Source organism: Dendrobium catenatum, unplaced genomic scaffold (assembly GCF_001605985.2).
Source record: "Dendrobium catenatum unplaced genomic scaffold, ASM160598v2 original_scaffold_138396, whole genome shotgun sequence".
Lineage (NCBI taxonomy): Eukaryota > Viridiplantae > Streptophyta > Magnoliopsida > Asparagales > Orchidaceae > Dendrobium > Dendrobium catenatum.
Genome location: NW_021456829.1, coordinates 212,061 through 228,673, shown reverse-complemented (window position 1 = coordinate 228,673; position 16,613 = coordinate 212,061). Strand labels below are relative to the sequence as shown.

The window sequence follows — 16,613 nt, the reverse complement described above, 5'->3', positions numbered from 1 at the left end:
CCTAAGTCTCTACCTTGTATCTTTCTTGGCTACTCATCGCATCACAAAGGTTACAGGTGTTATCATCATCAAACTCAAAAACTCTATATATCTCGACATGTTAAATTCCATGAACAGCATCATCCTTACCCTCCCCGCTCTGTTCCAGATCAACTAACTTCCCCCTCCACGTTCACTCCACCAATGCTCCTCACTCCAGTTTCTACTTTACAACCACTATCTTCTTCTAATACATCACCTTCACCTACACCTCAAATTAGCACTTCCAATTTGATCTCGTCTCCATTCCCAACTCCTGCAATCCCAACTCCTGCTGTCCATCCAAACGAACCTCCACCAACTGTAATCATTCCCGCTACCTCTCACCATATGGATACGCGTTCCAAAACTGGCCACTCCAAACCCAAAAAGGTGTTTGATCTTCTTGCTGTATCAAACGTGTCCACGGTTCCTACCTCCTACCATGTTGCTGTCAAAATCCCACAATGGGCAAATGCTATGTCCGTTGAAATGCAAGCTCTGCATGATCAACAGACTTGGACACTTGTTCCTATGCCGATCAATGCTCCTATCATAGGCTGCCGGTGGCTTTATAAAATCAAAACTCATGCCGATGGGACAGTGGATAAATATAAGGCGAGATTAGTAGCCCAAGGATATACTCAACAGTATGGGATTAACTACAAGGACACTTTCAGCCCCGTGGCTAAGATGCCTACCGTCAGAATTCTCCTGGTTGTCGCTATTCATCGCAACTGGCCTTTGCTGCAATTTGATATAGCAAATGCCTTTCTCCATGGGGATCTTCACGAGGAGGTCTACATGAAACAGCCTCCTGGCTTCATAAACAAAGATCATCCTACTCATGTCTGTAAGCTTCGGAAAGCCATTTATGGTCTCAAGCAATCTCCTCGACAGTGGTTCCATAAGCTCACCGGTTTTCTTATCCACTTTGGCTTTCATTTTAGCAAAGCTGACCCTTCATTACTCATTTACAACCGGAACAATGTCCAGCTATATCTTCTCATCTATGTGGATGATCTTCTCTTGACTGGTAATAATCATCGAGTGCTCGATCAACTCCTCAAGGCCTTACAGCTCTCTTTTGCGTTAAAACAACTGGGACAACCTCGTCTATTTCTTGGCATTCAAATCCATTACACAACCACAGGTGCTTTTCTACACCAATCTCATTATGCCCGTGACATTCTTTTGGCTTCGGGATTGCAGGACTGCAAGTCAGCTAGCACTCCGATATCTCCCTCTGGTTGTCGAACTGCTCCGGACCTTACCCCTTACAATAATCCAACTCATTACCGGCAACTAGCAGGCTCGCTACACTACCTAACCATCACCAGACCAGATATTTCGTTTGCGACCAACACAATCTGCCAAACTATGCATAATCCCACAATGCATGACTATATGAGACTAAAACGCCTTCTTCGTTATCTCCGTGGAACTCAACATCTTGGTCTCCCAATTTCCAAAGGATCCTTGGAACTTACTACCTATTGCGATGCCGATTGGGCGTCGGACACCACTGATCGCAAATCCATTTCTGGATTTTGTACCTTCTTGGGAAACAATCTCATCTCGTGGAGTGTGAAGAAGCAAACCACGGTTGCTAAATCGTCTACGGAGGCAGAATACAGAGCACTTGCTTCGGCTCTATCTGATGTTCTTTGGCTACGCCGTCTTCTACTTGATTTTCAAATTCCTCTTGAGCAGCCAACCACAATATTCTGTGACAATATTTCAGCTCTTGCACTCGCTCACAATCCAGTATTTCACGCGAGAACCAAGCATATAGAAATTGATCATCATTTTATTAGTGATCACATCCAGAAGAACACCATTGTTGCCGCTCATATCAACTCCGATGATCAGCCGGCTGACATTTTAACAAAGCCTCTATCCACCTCTCGTTTCCTTACACACCGCAACAAATTAACTATTAGTAAACTAGATAGTTAATTTGAGGGGGGATGTTAAGTAACCACTTACTTATGCATCATGATCCTTTACACATGTAATGATACACACACCACCTTTTAGACAATGACCACTAACGGTCATCTGACATGCTCAGGGAGCACTTTTATCTCTGTTATATACCACAGGCATGGGATGAATCGATATAGCTTTTTCCTCCATTTTACTGTTCATCTTCTCCTCCTCCGATTCTAACATATATGATATGAATCAAATGATATTATCTATATTGATTGTTTTAAGATCAATGTTGATTGTAACCTGAATTATATGATTAGATGTTTGCCTATATCCATGAGATTAGGGCTGAGAAATATTCTTATATCAAAGATAATTGATAAGTTGACTCGAATCATGGCATAGTCAAATATAATGATATGAGAGCTAAAAAGATCTCATGCAATTTAATTTGAATCATATTGATGAGAATTCATTAAGCATGAATAATAATGTCCTTTAGATATATTGATTCAAGCTAATAGATTGTGTTACTTTTTGACTCAAACTTAACTAAACTTGAGAACTACAAACATGAACACAAATTATATGATTCAAGACAAACTTTAAACGAAAGTAACCTAAAAACAATTCATCTAACCAATTTATTAAATGGGTCATTTTGGTTTTTAGATCAACCCACCCTACATAACTCAAACACCGCCTTTTAAACCAGATTAAAAAAATAATACACACACGCATACACACACAAAGATACATTTGAACGACTTTATCTGGATGGTCATGCCTGAAGAAAGAATGTTGATCATCGATCTTAGATTGATTGTGATTTTGAATGAAAAAAGAAAGCTTCCAATTCAGTGAATGGCTAGTGAGCTAATCTCACCCACTACAAAAAATTTACTCATTACCAGCGGTTTTTGCCGGCAGTTTACTCATGTTTTTCGGCAGTTCTGAAAAACACCGGCGGCTTTTCGGCAGTTTTCACACCGCCGGGAAAAATGGCGTCAGAAATTGTTACCGGCGGTGTTTTTCCGGCGGTTTGTTTCACCGATGGTGTTCAGGCGGTTTATACCGTCGGTTATCGCCGGTGTTTTGCAGCGGCTTTCCGGCCGTCCGACCGCCAGTAAAAATACTGTTATTCGACCGCGGTAGACCACTGGAAATCGTACCAGCAGCTAACTGACAGTCATAACCGAAGGATTTGCCAGCAGTTGTAGCCACCGGCATGTCGTTGAACTAACGTCGGTAAATACCAGCGGTTATAAGGGATTTCCGGCGGCGTCAATCAGTTGTCCGGTATCCAAGTTTCTGGTGGCTAAACCAATTGTACTACAACAACATATAAAAAGTTATGCGATAGAAGTTCATTAATTAAAAAAATGCAATTAAAATTATTTTGGGAGAAATCCAACTGTCGAAATCCAAATTTTTGAAAACAAAAATATGAGAGAAGTCACCTACAATGATATGAGTAATTTTTTTAAAGCGACGAAGCGAACCATCAACTAAAAACCCTTCTTGCTCTTTCCTTTCTCCTCCTTCCTACCCCTTATGTTCTTTCCTTCCATGGCAAGTCACAACTGAGGTGAGGGAGGGAAGAGTGAGTGATAGATTTTGATTTATTTAAACACAAAATGTGTGTTATTTCAAGCCACCGTAGCAACCGAGTAAGCCAAAGCCGTTGAGCTACATGCTTAATCGAGAATCATTGTACAATAGAAATTTCAATGCTGTGACGACAATTTCTAATGTTGTTGCGCTCCAGACCAGACATAAATGATTGGAAAACATTTCATACAACGTCAAGTTGATTATCTATTGGAGACTAATAGTTATAATAAGAAATTATACCCACCAAAGCATATTTAATAATTTTTTTCTCAAATAACTAATGTGGGATCATACATATAATGTACATACAATTCAAATACGAGTTGTGTAAAATATATTATTTAACAATCTATAATTGAGTACAAAAAATATAACCATAAGAGACTAGTTATTGATCTACCACAGTATGAGATTGTAAAATAAGTCAAAACAATGACCATCTTTGATTTATTATTATTTTTTAATTTATAAGTGTAAAGTATAGAGGTTGATATGTTGTTACATATTTGGCCTCATATGCAGATTTATAATATAGAATGCTTTTTTTTTTTCACTTAAAAAAGAAGATGATAAAGAAATGCTTTCCACCTTCACCAAAAGCAATCGTTAATGCTACATCTTGATCAAAATTCCACTGAGGGCACTCAAATACAATACAGGCCATATAGATATATCCACGACATAAATAAAATAAATATATTTAATTTTATGAAGAAAATTATTTGATTTATTTAAAATTTTAGCATAAGATCAAAATAATAATAATAATAAAATATGCACATCCCAACAAATTATATTTTTATAAATCAACCAAATATTACTTTTTTAAATAATAAATAAAATTTTATTCTTTATTTTTAATTAAAATTTGTATTTTCAAAAAACAACATGGTCCATAAAATATTCCATTTGACTTTCTCCTCACCACCATTGCTCCCCTAACACTATATATACACCAATACATCCCACACTTCCTCATCCTGCTCCTTCACCTCTCCTCCCATCAGAGCTCAAACACTTCTCCTTCTCCAAACCCAACCACACCACCATGGTCATCGCCACCAAGCTCCACCACCACCGCCTCCTTCTCTCCCAAACCCAAAGCACCAAAGATCCAAAACCACAAGGAGGAGAAGAAGAAGAAGAAAAGCTCATCACCATCATAACACAACTCTACAACACCATTTCTAATCTCCCTTCCCTCCATCCTTCCCCTCAAGTTAACTCCATCTTCTCTTCTCTAGTCTCCACCTGCATCCCTTCCTACCCTTCCCTTTCCCTCTCCTCCCTCTCTCCCTCCACTCTCTCCATGCGTTCCCACCTCATCTCCCTCTGCAGCTCAGCTGAATCCTTCCTCGAACTCCATTACTCCTCCATCCTCCTCCAACTCTCCCTCACCTCCTCCTCCCTTCTCCCCCACCTCCCCGTCTTCCCCTACTTCTCCAACTACCTCTCCCTCTCCCTCCTGGAATCCTCCCTCCTTTTCTCCCACCTCCTCCAGCCCCCTCCTCTCATCGCCTTCCTCGGCTCCGGCCCCCTCCCTCTCTCCTCCATAATCCTCGCTTCACGCCACTTCCCTTCCTCCACCTTCCACAACTTCGACATCGACCCTTCCGCCACCGCCAAGGCCTCTGCTCTCGTCGCCAACGACAATTCTCTCGCTGCCCGCATGGAGTTCATAACCGCCGACGCCTCTGCGATCGGCGACCGTCTTCGGAGCTACGGAGTGGTGTTCCTAGCAGCCTTAGTTGGGTTGGAGAAAGAGCAAAAGGTGGGAGTGATTGAGCACTTGTCGAGGCATATGGCGCCAGGAGCAATGCTGGTGGTCAGAAGCGCTCATGGAGCGAGAATGTTCTTGTATCCAGTAGTGGAGCCTGCAGATCTCAAAGGCTTTGAGGTTTTATCAGTTTATCATCCCGATGATGAAGTTATTAACTCTGTGATCGTTGCGAGGAAGATTGGAGCTGCGGTTGATCAGAGCTGTAAGTGCCGTGAGGGGAAGAAGATGGAGGAGATGGGGTTGGAGGAGATTCAATCTGAAGCTTAATTGATCAAATTATGTCAGCATATATATTCATTAGTATGAATTTTAAAATTTTCTAAAATTTTGATATGCTTTGAGATTAGTGTAATGCATTTCTTCTTATGTATCACTTATTTAAAGCATATCTAATAATTCTTAAGCCTATCCTGAGCACAAATTATATGAAAAACTCTTTATTAACTTATTTATGAAAAATAAATAAAAGAATTTGAGCTCCATTGTATCCTGATAGGATTTTTTTCTTATATTTAAATTTCATTTGTGATAATTTTTTTATTGCTTCATAAAATAATTTTTTAGTATAAAAATTAAATTTTTTTTATTTAAAATTATTTTAAGAACCAGTAAAAAAGTCATCATAAATAAAACCCCAATAATATTTTATTTCTGAAGTTGTAACTTCAAACCAGATAAAATAATGAATAAAAAAAATTGTTGTACTAAAGTGAATAAATTTATGAGAAATAATTGATTTAACATTTGTGATGAGATTATTTTTCCTTAACAAATAAGAAAAATAACTCGAAAAATGCCATTGAAGTTAAATATTTGTGAATTTCTTTTTACATTTAAATTAGTTGGTGATAATTTTTTAATGTGAAAAATAAATAAATTTATGTGCATTTATTACAAATTAGAATAAAATAAATAAATAATGAATTTTCTATACTCTTTTTATGTTATTCAAGGCTATATTTGATTTAAAGGATATATAAGATAAATATATTTATTTAGTTTTTTTTGTAGATTGAGGAACAATTAAATAAAATAATTATAATTAGGTTGATAATGAGAAATTTAGGAATTTGTGAGTTATATTAATTTATTTTATATAATTAATATAATTACTTATAAATTAAAAATATTATTTTTTATCTATTAAGCCAGTCTTATATGAGTTGGGAATTATTGTATTTTGCGTTTCTCTCTCTCTCTCTCTCGGATTATTTGTTTCGTGAAGATGAAGCTATGGATAACACAGCCTAAGTTTTTGGATTTATGTGACAAATAAATGCGGGCGGGTCACGCACTCTTGCATCTGTTTTTTTATTTTCTATATATATATAATATGAGAAATATTTTTAAGAAAATTTAATTCTTTATAAAATAAAAAAATATATATTTTGTCGTTGCTACTTAAATAAAAAAAATAGAAATTTACAAACATATCTCATAATTTTTATATATATTTAAATATATAATACTTAAAATTTAATATTTATTTATAAATTTTATTTATAGAATATTTAGCATCTCGATCATACTAAAATATATGTAGAAAAAGATATATTTTACTTTAGATAAGTTAATATTAATAATTTTTGTAATTTAAATATTTAAATATTATATAATTAAATATCAAAGTTTAAATGATAGATATATAAATATATAAAAATTGCATAATATATATGTAAATTTCACAAAAATAAAAATATAAATTGCAAAAATAGTCACTTTTTCTTCTATTTAATTTTTTAATTAAAATTTTAATAATATGGCTTCATATGCTAAAATTAAAATAAATCATGCAATCTAGAAATATATTTTTTGTTTCTCACAAAAGTAACACGTTTTTAATATATTTGTTTGTGTGATATGTTATAAAGAAGAGTGACTCAATAAAAAAATAATAATTATATCAAAATATTTTCTTATATTTTGTCTTAGCATGAAAAAAAGTGATCAAAATTGTAAGATAATTATTTGTAAATAAAACAAAGCCTTAAAAAATAGAAAACACCAACATAGATCAATCTTTTAGTATTTTTCTATTTTTATTTTACATTTATTTTAATTATATATCTATTCATTTTGACATTAAAATGTATAGAAACCATTACTATGTTATCTTTAATATTAGTATATATACTATTAATATATTATATATATAATATAATCTCACCTTCCCCCCCTACCACGAAAAGCTGCACGAAATAATATCTACCCGATGAGCACAGAAGCCGCCACATAAGAACCAAAGAAAAATAATTCCAGGAATGCCACGGAACCGACCCACCACATGAAAAATTTAAGGAAACAACACACGCGTCCGCAAAAAATCAGATCCCGAATTCAATAGAATGAAAGCTCTAGCCAATTCATCTGGCCAACCAAGATCCTACCAGAAAACCCCCCAAACGATTAGTCATAGTTTGTAACCCACCACATTAACAAGGAACGCACTAACAAAAATTTTGAGCAAACCGAATTAATTTTCACACGATATCCTCCACAATCAGCAGAAATATTCACATTCTCAACGGAAAACATCCAACCCAACACCACTCGCGAAACAGAATCGGATACAGGAACATTGAATTCGGGAACATCCACAGACTGGGAAACCCCAGCAACACTCTGGTCTAAAACCCAAATTACCAACCAACATCACCGGCAAATACCTCAAGAGGAGTAAAAGGAATAGCATTAGGAGACAAAACCATAGTTGACACCACCAGAAAAACTTCTACCCCAACGACCGCCCCACTACCATTCATACTACACAACATCAAGATAACACCATCCAAATAACGTAATCAACATCTCTTCAGCAAACAGGGATGCGACGCTCATAACCAAAGCATCCGGTAAAATGAATTCGCAACAAATAACAGTAATCCCTCCCAAACATTCACCACAAGAATTAGAATGAGGAACAATTTAGAGAGAGAATCACATTTATTCTCAGTAAAAACCAGAAGAACAAGCCATGGGCAAACAACAACACAGACTTCATTTACCGCTAACACAAACTCCTAACACCGAAATCCTTCCAACCCCCAAACCAGCAGCGGAAGAATAAGGATGAGAGTTGGAAAAGAAAAAATTGCCAAACCAGTTTTCGAAATGACCTAAAGAACAAGATAGAACAATATGAAATACAATATATCCGCAAATCTTCAAAACAACCCGACTGAACCATAGCCTGAAACTCCGGTGCACAACCCAGATTTCTCAGAAACTTTTTAAGACCCACAGATCCATTGATTCAACCAAAACTCTCGCTACAGGGGGCTGCGAACCAGTAAATCGCGGTTCATCAGTTTTAAGGGTTCCCAAAATCACTACCTACACCCATCAAGATCGTGTAAAGGAGCAAACAAAATGGCCAATATTAGTAAAGGAATCCAAACACGGTAGCTACAGGAGATTTCGGTTCCACATTAATGTATGAGACCACAAATCATTATTCATTGAAAAGTATTAATTGTTGCAATGAATACGAATCGATGGCAACCCGACAAATAGTCCAATATTGAAAAATTTAATCAGAACAATTCCTGTTTTAAGAACTGGACAGACACCTCCCCTGGTTCTCCATTTAGGTTGAAAAAAATTTCCTAATGGCTTCCAGCGAAGGACGATTCGTAAATTTTCCGGACCTAGGGTAAAACCAAAAAAGAAGCAGACTAAAAAATTCAATCCAAACTCAGAGAATCCACCAAAGAGGCACTGCCTTTGTTTGGTGTTACACGAAATTTCTATTTTCTCTCAGTGATAGTGTTGCTTTGTTTATTGGTTTTGGTTCGATGCGGTGTTTGGGCTGTGATGTGGCTGGGGCTCGCATCCCTTTGGTCTGCGTGTGGCAACCATTGGTTCAGTCGCTGTTTCCTTTTGGATGGTCCGTGCCAGATTTCTGGGGTGCTGGTAGTCTCGGCAATTCTTATACTGAGCCCCGTATTTGGCTGTATTTTGTCTTCTCCTTTCTCTGTTGGGTTTTGTTATGTCATTTATTGTGTCTGTAACCGTGGACTCTTTATTAATATATTTTCAGTTTATGTTAATATATATATATATATATATTGAAAATATTTGTAAGCGGGTAATGTTATTGAACTCTTTATAAGAGTAAGGCATCGTTTGGAACAATTTTCTTATGTAAAAATAATTTTTATTTTGTCAAAAAAAAATTTATGTTTTCAAAAAGAAAATTTTTACTATGGAGTTGTTTTCTATAATAATTTTAGGCTTAATTTGGTACAACTTACATATTGATTTATAAAACATCTTTTTATTTTTTTTTTTTAATTAATTGTACTAGATATCTGATTTAGAAAGAACTAAAAAAATTATCCCAAACGAAGCCTTAAAATATTACTTTTTCAACAACAACTTTAAAAAATAGTAAGAAACCCACCGTAAGATGAACGATTTCATCAAATTCGAAGTTCAACTACATTTAAATTTAGAGTTTGTTGACTTAAATTAAAATCTAGATTTCGAGCCGAATCTTCGAGGATTCAAATAAGACAACTCCAAAATATGTTTAAGAATATTTTTATAAAATTAATTTTTCACAATAATTTAATTAATCATTTTATAATAAACTATAGTCGCCTAAAAGGAACCCTTAGCCAGCAATCGAAGCATTACCACTACAATTATTTTCTGCGACTATTTTGACGCTTATCGAAGAAAATGACAGAGCAAATTAAAAGTCACCATAAAAATCAAACAAATGTGTTTCAGACGCATTCAGCTTCTCAAAATGTCAATTTAAGGAGAATAGGAGAGCTAATAATGTTTTTGCGTTATTGTTCTCTCGTTGTCTGTAGCGATAGTCTATGGAGAGATCTGACTGTTCTGCTAAGGGAGTATGTGCCGAGCACACGAAATCTATAAATCTTATCCATTATTACTATAAATAAAATAAATATTAGGTTTAGGGGGTTTAATAAATAATTTAATATGAATTTAATTTGAAAATTTTGAATTTTTGTTGATACTATTATTATTCGGGTTGGATTTGTTTGCCTGGTTATTATTTGGGCCGGATTCGAGTAATCCGAATAACCAAAAATCTGCTTGAAATTGACCATTTTACTATTCAGGTTCTGGTTTTGAAGAATTAGATAGGCATAAGCATATAATTTATTGGATTAAATTAGTCATATTAAAGTCAATTGAGTTATGTTAATCCAAAATATTATATCAGTCATATAATAATGAGTTAGACGGATTAGAGTTGAGTCGGGTTCGGGTCAAAGACTTTGACCCATATAGTAAAGGGATTGAATTAATTAGGAAGGGAATTAATTAATTAGGTCGAGTCAACTTTCAGTTAAACCCAAACCGATCTGCCAATAGGGGTGTCAAAATGGTTTAACGAGTCGGATTTAGGTTCAATCCAATCTGAATAAGGTCAACTTGAATCTGGCCGGCCTGTTCAATAAATAGGTCAGAGAGGTGAACCTAAATCTGACCCGCTAGCAACTCAAACACGACTCGATAACCCTTTTTTACTTTATAAAATATATTTTTATTAACTTTTAATCATAAATTTTAGATTAATTGATTAAAAATAAGAAAATTATACCAACAAATAAAAAAAAAATAAATGTTATTTTTGGGCAAAATAGGGTTGTCAGTTAATCAGAACACGACCCGTTTAATAAACTTGTTGAAATGCACGATCCAATCTTGACCCGTTTATTATATGGGTCAACCCAAACTTTAAATTTCGGATTGGGTTGGGGTTGGATCATTTATTAACACCTATGCCTACCAATTCAAATTAACATCTAGAATATGTAAAATTAATTAATTAGTTTGTGTAAATGGTTGAATTGGTGTATGAAGTTTAGGGAGGACAAAATCTTGTTTGCTAACAAATTTAATGATATATATTGATATGTATATAAACCAATGACCCCAAATGGCGTACCCTTGATTGATGCCTTCTCTTAATAGTTGACACACTGGTCTAGTTGTCCTACCACATGTGACTCACCAAACTCAACAAAAAACGTCTCCTCAATACTTTCGTGGCTTGAGTTATTATCCTCTTTCTTGAGAAATTATTATGTGCGAAGCCCAGACGTAATTCTACGTCCGGACTGTGAGTGTACACAATGTACAAAGTACAATGTGTACACAATGTGTACAAAAGTATATTATGTACTTTTGTATATAGTGTGTATACTCACATGTTCGGATGTAACTATACGTTCGGACTACATACGTACTAATTTATCTGATGGCATGATATTTTGCAACTCAAATAACTTATTGTTATTTTAGTTTTGGATTGTTTTAAACTTCTGGTTGTTATAATAAATTGTCATAATTAATAGAAAAGTTTTGCACTCTCTTATAACAATTATTTGAAGTATGGAAGGTTTGTTATTTTGGTGTTAATGCACAATATGTTATGCTTGAGCAAAAAAGAACTTTAAGAACAATTATCATATTTATATGAAGAATTAAACACTACATAATTATAACTAAGTGTTTGGTTTCAATATAATTAATAAGCAATAGAACTTATCTAATATCTATAAGTAGTACTGTAAATATAGTTGAAGGTTTACAACAAATTTCGGAGATCCTATTGGTGAGGCTTCTCTTCTAATCATAGTTAGATGTAAATTTTAAAATAAATTCAAAGAAATCGCTTACTTTTATCATAAAATAATGACACATACTGAATAATTATTTTACTTAGCAAAGTCACTTTTCTCTCGCATTAATAAATATTAGATCAAAAAAATCTAGAAAACCTCTTAAATAAACCCTATATTCTTCCTCTTATGTAAGCCGATGCTGGCTACATGCAGACTCAGACTTTATTTAGGACGGCTTTCTTATTGCTTCTTAATTAAAATGAAGTTTTAGAACAAAAATTAAAAATTGTCCCGAACAAAAATTATTGCACTAAAATTCCGCTTTAAGAAATAATAAAAAAGATGCTCAAAACGAAACCTCAATAACTACTATTCATTTCCAAATATAAGCTACTAATTTTTGCGTTATTGAAGATGAATTATATAAACCAACATTTATAGGATAATACGCCAAGTGTATGTTATCATTGGAGAACGAGTATGCATTTCGATATTAACAAAATATTAAGGTAGGAATTCTCCTAGCCCATAATAAATATGGTGTATTAAACTTTATTGAAAAATACAATAACTTTCAAATGTATTATGATCTCACTCATGTTCCGGTAATAGAATTTCACTCTCTAAGGTCCCTGGCTCTTTGCTCAGTGGGAAACGATATCATGAGACATTTTCTATAGATACTAGATAATAAAAGGTTGTCATTGCGGTCATTGACTAATTTACCATGTAGGTGATATTTGAGTCACTCATAAATATTATTAATGAGGCAAATGCTAAATAACTCATTTGTAAGAATATTATTTCTCCTCGCATTAGTAGATATTAGATCATTTGCATACCTTAAGAACAATTTTTTTTATTAGATCATCTGCATACCTTAAAAAATTAGTGCATCTAATATATATGCCTTCTCATATAAAAAACTTTGGTCGTGACATCCTATATTATAAAAATCAAAATAATGAGCTTCAAAGTCGTATGATTTGCACTGCGATTAGTGCTGTACATGATTTGATGAATAATATTGATCTCAATATAAATCGAACAACTTTGAAGCTCATCATGATATATTTTACATCAATATATCGTCATATAATTTCTTTTACTGTTATATTCATAAATTTACATGTTCATAATTTATTCACTCTAATCAAAGGTTTATATGAGTAATAGAAAGGCTTTAGTTCTAACAAATGAGGGTCTATGATTTTGCTTTTGAATGGATAAGTTTTGGTAGCTTATGCTTTTCATCACACTATTGTAGCAAAAAAATAGTGTCTAGTTTTTTGGTGGTGGAGATAGAGATTATGAGCATATAAAAAGCAACCAAATTGGCAACTGCATGCTGCAACTTTCTTTAGCATTCAGTCTAATATGATGATGAAAAGCATAGGCACTCCAAAAAATTTCACAACAAATTGCAAAAAGTATAGCTAGTAATAAAACAATATCATCAACTAAATAATTCAAAAGAATAGATTGTTGGTTAGGACTTCAACTCCATGTACAACTATCGAAAGATTTTTAGGCTTCGATTGGAACGGCTTTTTTACTGCTTGTTAGAGCAACCTTTAGTTAAAAATTTTTAATTTGTGTACTAGAAAGTTGTTTTATGCAGTGGTAAGAAAGCTGTCCCAAACGAAACCTTGGGCTTTTTTTTAGAAGAGCTTTCTTAGTGTTTTTTAAATTAAATTTTTAGAACAAAAAAATTTTTAACTTTAAATTTGTACTAAAAATTTATTTTAGAAAGCAATAAGTAAGTTGTTCCAAACAAAATCTTAAGCTTCTTTAGGGGCGACTTTTTTATTACTTCTTAAAATAGAGTTTTAGTATAAAAAAAAAATTTATACTAAAACTCTATTTTAAAAAGTAATAAAAAAGTCGTCCCAAACGAAGTCTTAAGACTCCAATAGTTTGATAATCAACTGCCATTAAATTAAATTTTTTTTGGAATAATGAGTAGCTAAAAATGATAAAATGGAGTATTATAACTAGAAAAAGAAAAAAAAATTGCATAGCGAAAGGAGGAGCTTGAAAGGGAAATGAGGCAAATAAGCTGCCTACATTTGAGTTGAAGAGGAGTGCGGGCCGACAAAAGCTTTAGCTAAGAGCAAAGACAATGGATTTTTGGGCCTTGGAGGGCTATTTCATGCTCTATTTGGGCCAATATATGATTGTTTTTACAGTAGGAAAAGCAGTCCATCACAAAGTAATGTGCATTTTCATAGTAATTTTTTCACAGAATTATCCAAAATTTGCTTTTAATAAGTTATTTCTAGAAAAAAAAAAAAAAACATATTTGAAACTCTGATTGAGAAATAAGCTTTTAAAAGCAAAATTTTAAAAAGTATAGCCTATCTTAAATGTAGCCATACGCTTCGTTTGAGATAGTTTTTTATCATTATTTTTTTGCTGCTTAAAAAATGCTAAAAATTTACTTTAGAAAGTGATGAAAATTGTCTCAAACGAAGTCTTAGATTTCTTTTGGGATGGCTTTCTTATTGCTTTTTAAAGCTGTTTTTTACTATTAAAATTTTAAAAGTAAGCTTAAAAAATATTTTCAGAAATAATAAGAAAGCAGTCCCAAACGATCCAAGCCTCAACAACTTAAAGAGTTATAATAAAAATAAAAAAAGATAATAAAAAAACAAAGAAAAAAACAACTTAAACAGTTTTGAGGAGCATCTTAAGGTTGTCGGTTTTAAAAATTAAATTCATTTAACTTTGGAATAAAAATGAATTATGTGAATTTTTATTAATATATAAATCTATTAAAAATTATTAGAATATTTCTCTTAAAATACACTTACCTAAGTTTTTTTTTTTCTTTGAAGTAATGAGCATGAAAAACATAATTTTGCTAATTATTAGCAATTAATTCATCAAACTTTAATTAGCAATTAGATTAACGATTCGTTAGAGTTAGTTTTTTTACTATTAAAAAAAAAAGTTTTGTATTAAAAATTAGCTATAAAAAAAGTTGACCAAACACATCCAACTGCCAAATGTCTAACAAAGTTACACGTGGGCCCACACCAAGCTGTAGCCAAGCGGTGCCACCGACGACCTTGAAAGGAATTCGTTTGCCACAATGGAAATATCAACAGTTCAGAGCCGTCCGATCAGATCTCGGCGTCGTGGCACACAACCGTCCACCTACCTTAGCTGAATTCGGCCTCCTCTCTCCGCGTCAATTTAAAATGCGAGTCCCGATATTATATTAATAAATATAAACTTTACTGGGACCAATGGTACTAAACTTCAGGAGGTTGTTGGTATGCATGAGATTTTGAATTTATTCCCGAAAAATGCCCAGATTTTTGTTATCCTTAATGAAGCTGGTTGAGTGGATGGAACTTGCCTTCTCAGCTTTCTGCCTCTCTGCTGCTGATTCTATCCGGAATTGCTGTAGTAGATAATAATTCTAGTTGTCTCTTGGGAGGGGGAGAAAGGCAATGCTCATGGCACTTATTATAACTTCCTATTTAAGAATAATCCTTTGTGCAGTTGTCAACAATTCATTTGGCATAAACACCACTGTTTGAGATATTCTTCCTTTGGTTGGATGGCCTTGCGGGGAGGGTTAAAGGACTGCAAACGTGCTTAATTCTAGGGGTATTATTGTTAATGCTTGCTGCTCCCTTTGCCATAATGCAAATGAAAACATCTCTCACCTCTTTTTTGAATGCGATTACTCTTTTTCGGCGATCACTGATCTTATACCCAGTTTGGATAATCAACTATTTAGGCCAAGTATACTGCAGGCTTTTGAATGCTTTAGTAGCGTGCAAGGAAAATTAAAGCCTTTTTACAACCTCATTATTTGTTGTGCTATTTATCACCTTTGGAGAGAAAGGAATGATAGGAAATTTGGCAATGCATTTGCATCCTCTACTACTTTAAGCCAAAAAATTAAAAGTGCAGTCTTCACTAAGTTGTTGAAATGGAAAAATGGGTATGCATTGTTGGATTTCCTCTAATGATAAAGTTTTTGTGGTGCTATTTATGGGAGATTCCTCACACGATCTCTCTGTTTCCTGGATTGTATGCTATTTTCGTGAATTTGGCTACCCTGCTGGAAATCCTTTTATATGAGGCTGTTGTGCTGGACGGGCTGGATGTTTTTTTGAATATGGAAAGATTTCTCTCTTATGCTACTTCTAATGGATATTCACTACTTCCTGGAAGGCCTTTGGGGAAACCAGGAAAGTTGTTGCTGTCCCTGGGGGGTTTTTTTGAGGACGATGATGATTGTTGTAGATCCATGATCCCCTTGGAGGGTCGAATTGGCAACCAGGGGATTATTAGAGCTTTTTTCTCGTGTGATTTCAGTCGGTTTTTCCGCTCGGACTGTAGCCTGAGTCCAATATGCTCTGCGTCTACTACCACATTCTGGTCTTCATAGAATTTTTTTGGAAATATTGGATGGTATAGTTGTGATTTTTTACAGGCCCTCATAAGTTTTTGTTGTTGCTTATGGTGGGCAGTTTTTTTCCTTTTCTTCAAGTTATTTCTCAATTTACTTGTAATAGTTCTTTCTTCATAGTAATAGAAGGGCTTAGCCCCCAATTTATCCATATATATATATATATATATAATTAAATTTTTTTAAATATTTTTATAAATATATTAAATTTCCAAAATTGTTGCCATGC

The 16,613-nt window shown here is 34.0% G+C and overlaps 1 protein-coding gene across 1 annotated transcript; it reads left to right on the top strand.

Moving 5' to 3' along the window:
• Positions 1 to 4,542: 4,542 nt before the first annotated feature.
• LOC110105313 (probable nicotianamine synthase 4) lies at positions 4,543 to 5,753 on the top strand. The gene has a single exon (XM_020834754.2). The coding sequence runs from the start codon at positions 4,616 to 4,618 to the stop codon at positions 5,612 to 5,614; it is 999 nt and encodes a 332-aa protein (XP_020690413.1). The 5' UTR covers positions 4,543 to 4,615; the 3' UTR covers positions 5,615 to 5,753.
• Positions 5,754 to 16,613: the final 10,860 nt, after the last annotated feature.

Bases quoted from the DNA above. Each gene is read 5' to 3' on its own strand.
- LOC110105313 (XM_020834754.2), top strand. From the start codon at position 4,616: ATGGTCATCGCCACCAAGCTCCACCACCACCGCCTCCTTCTCTCCCAA.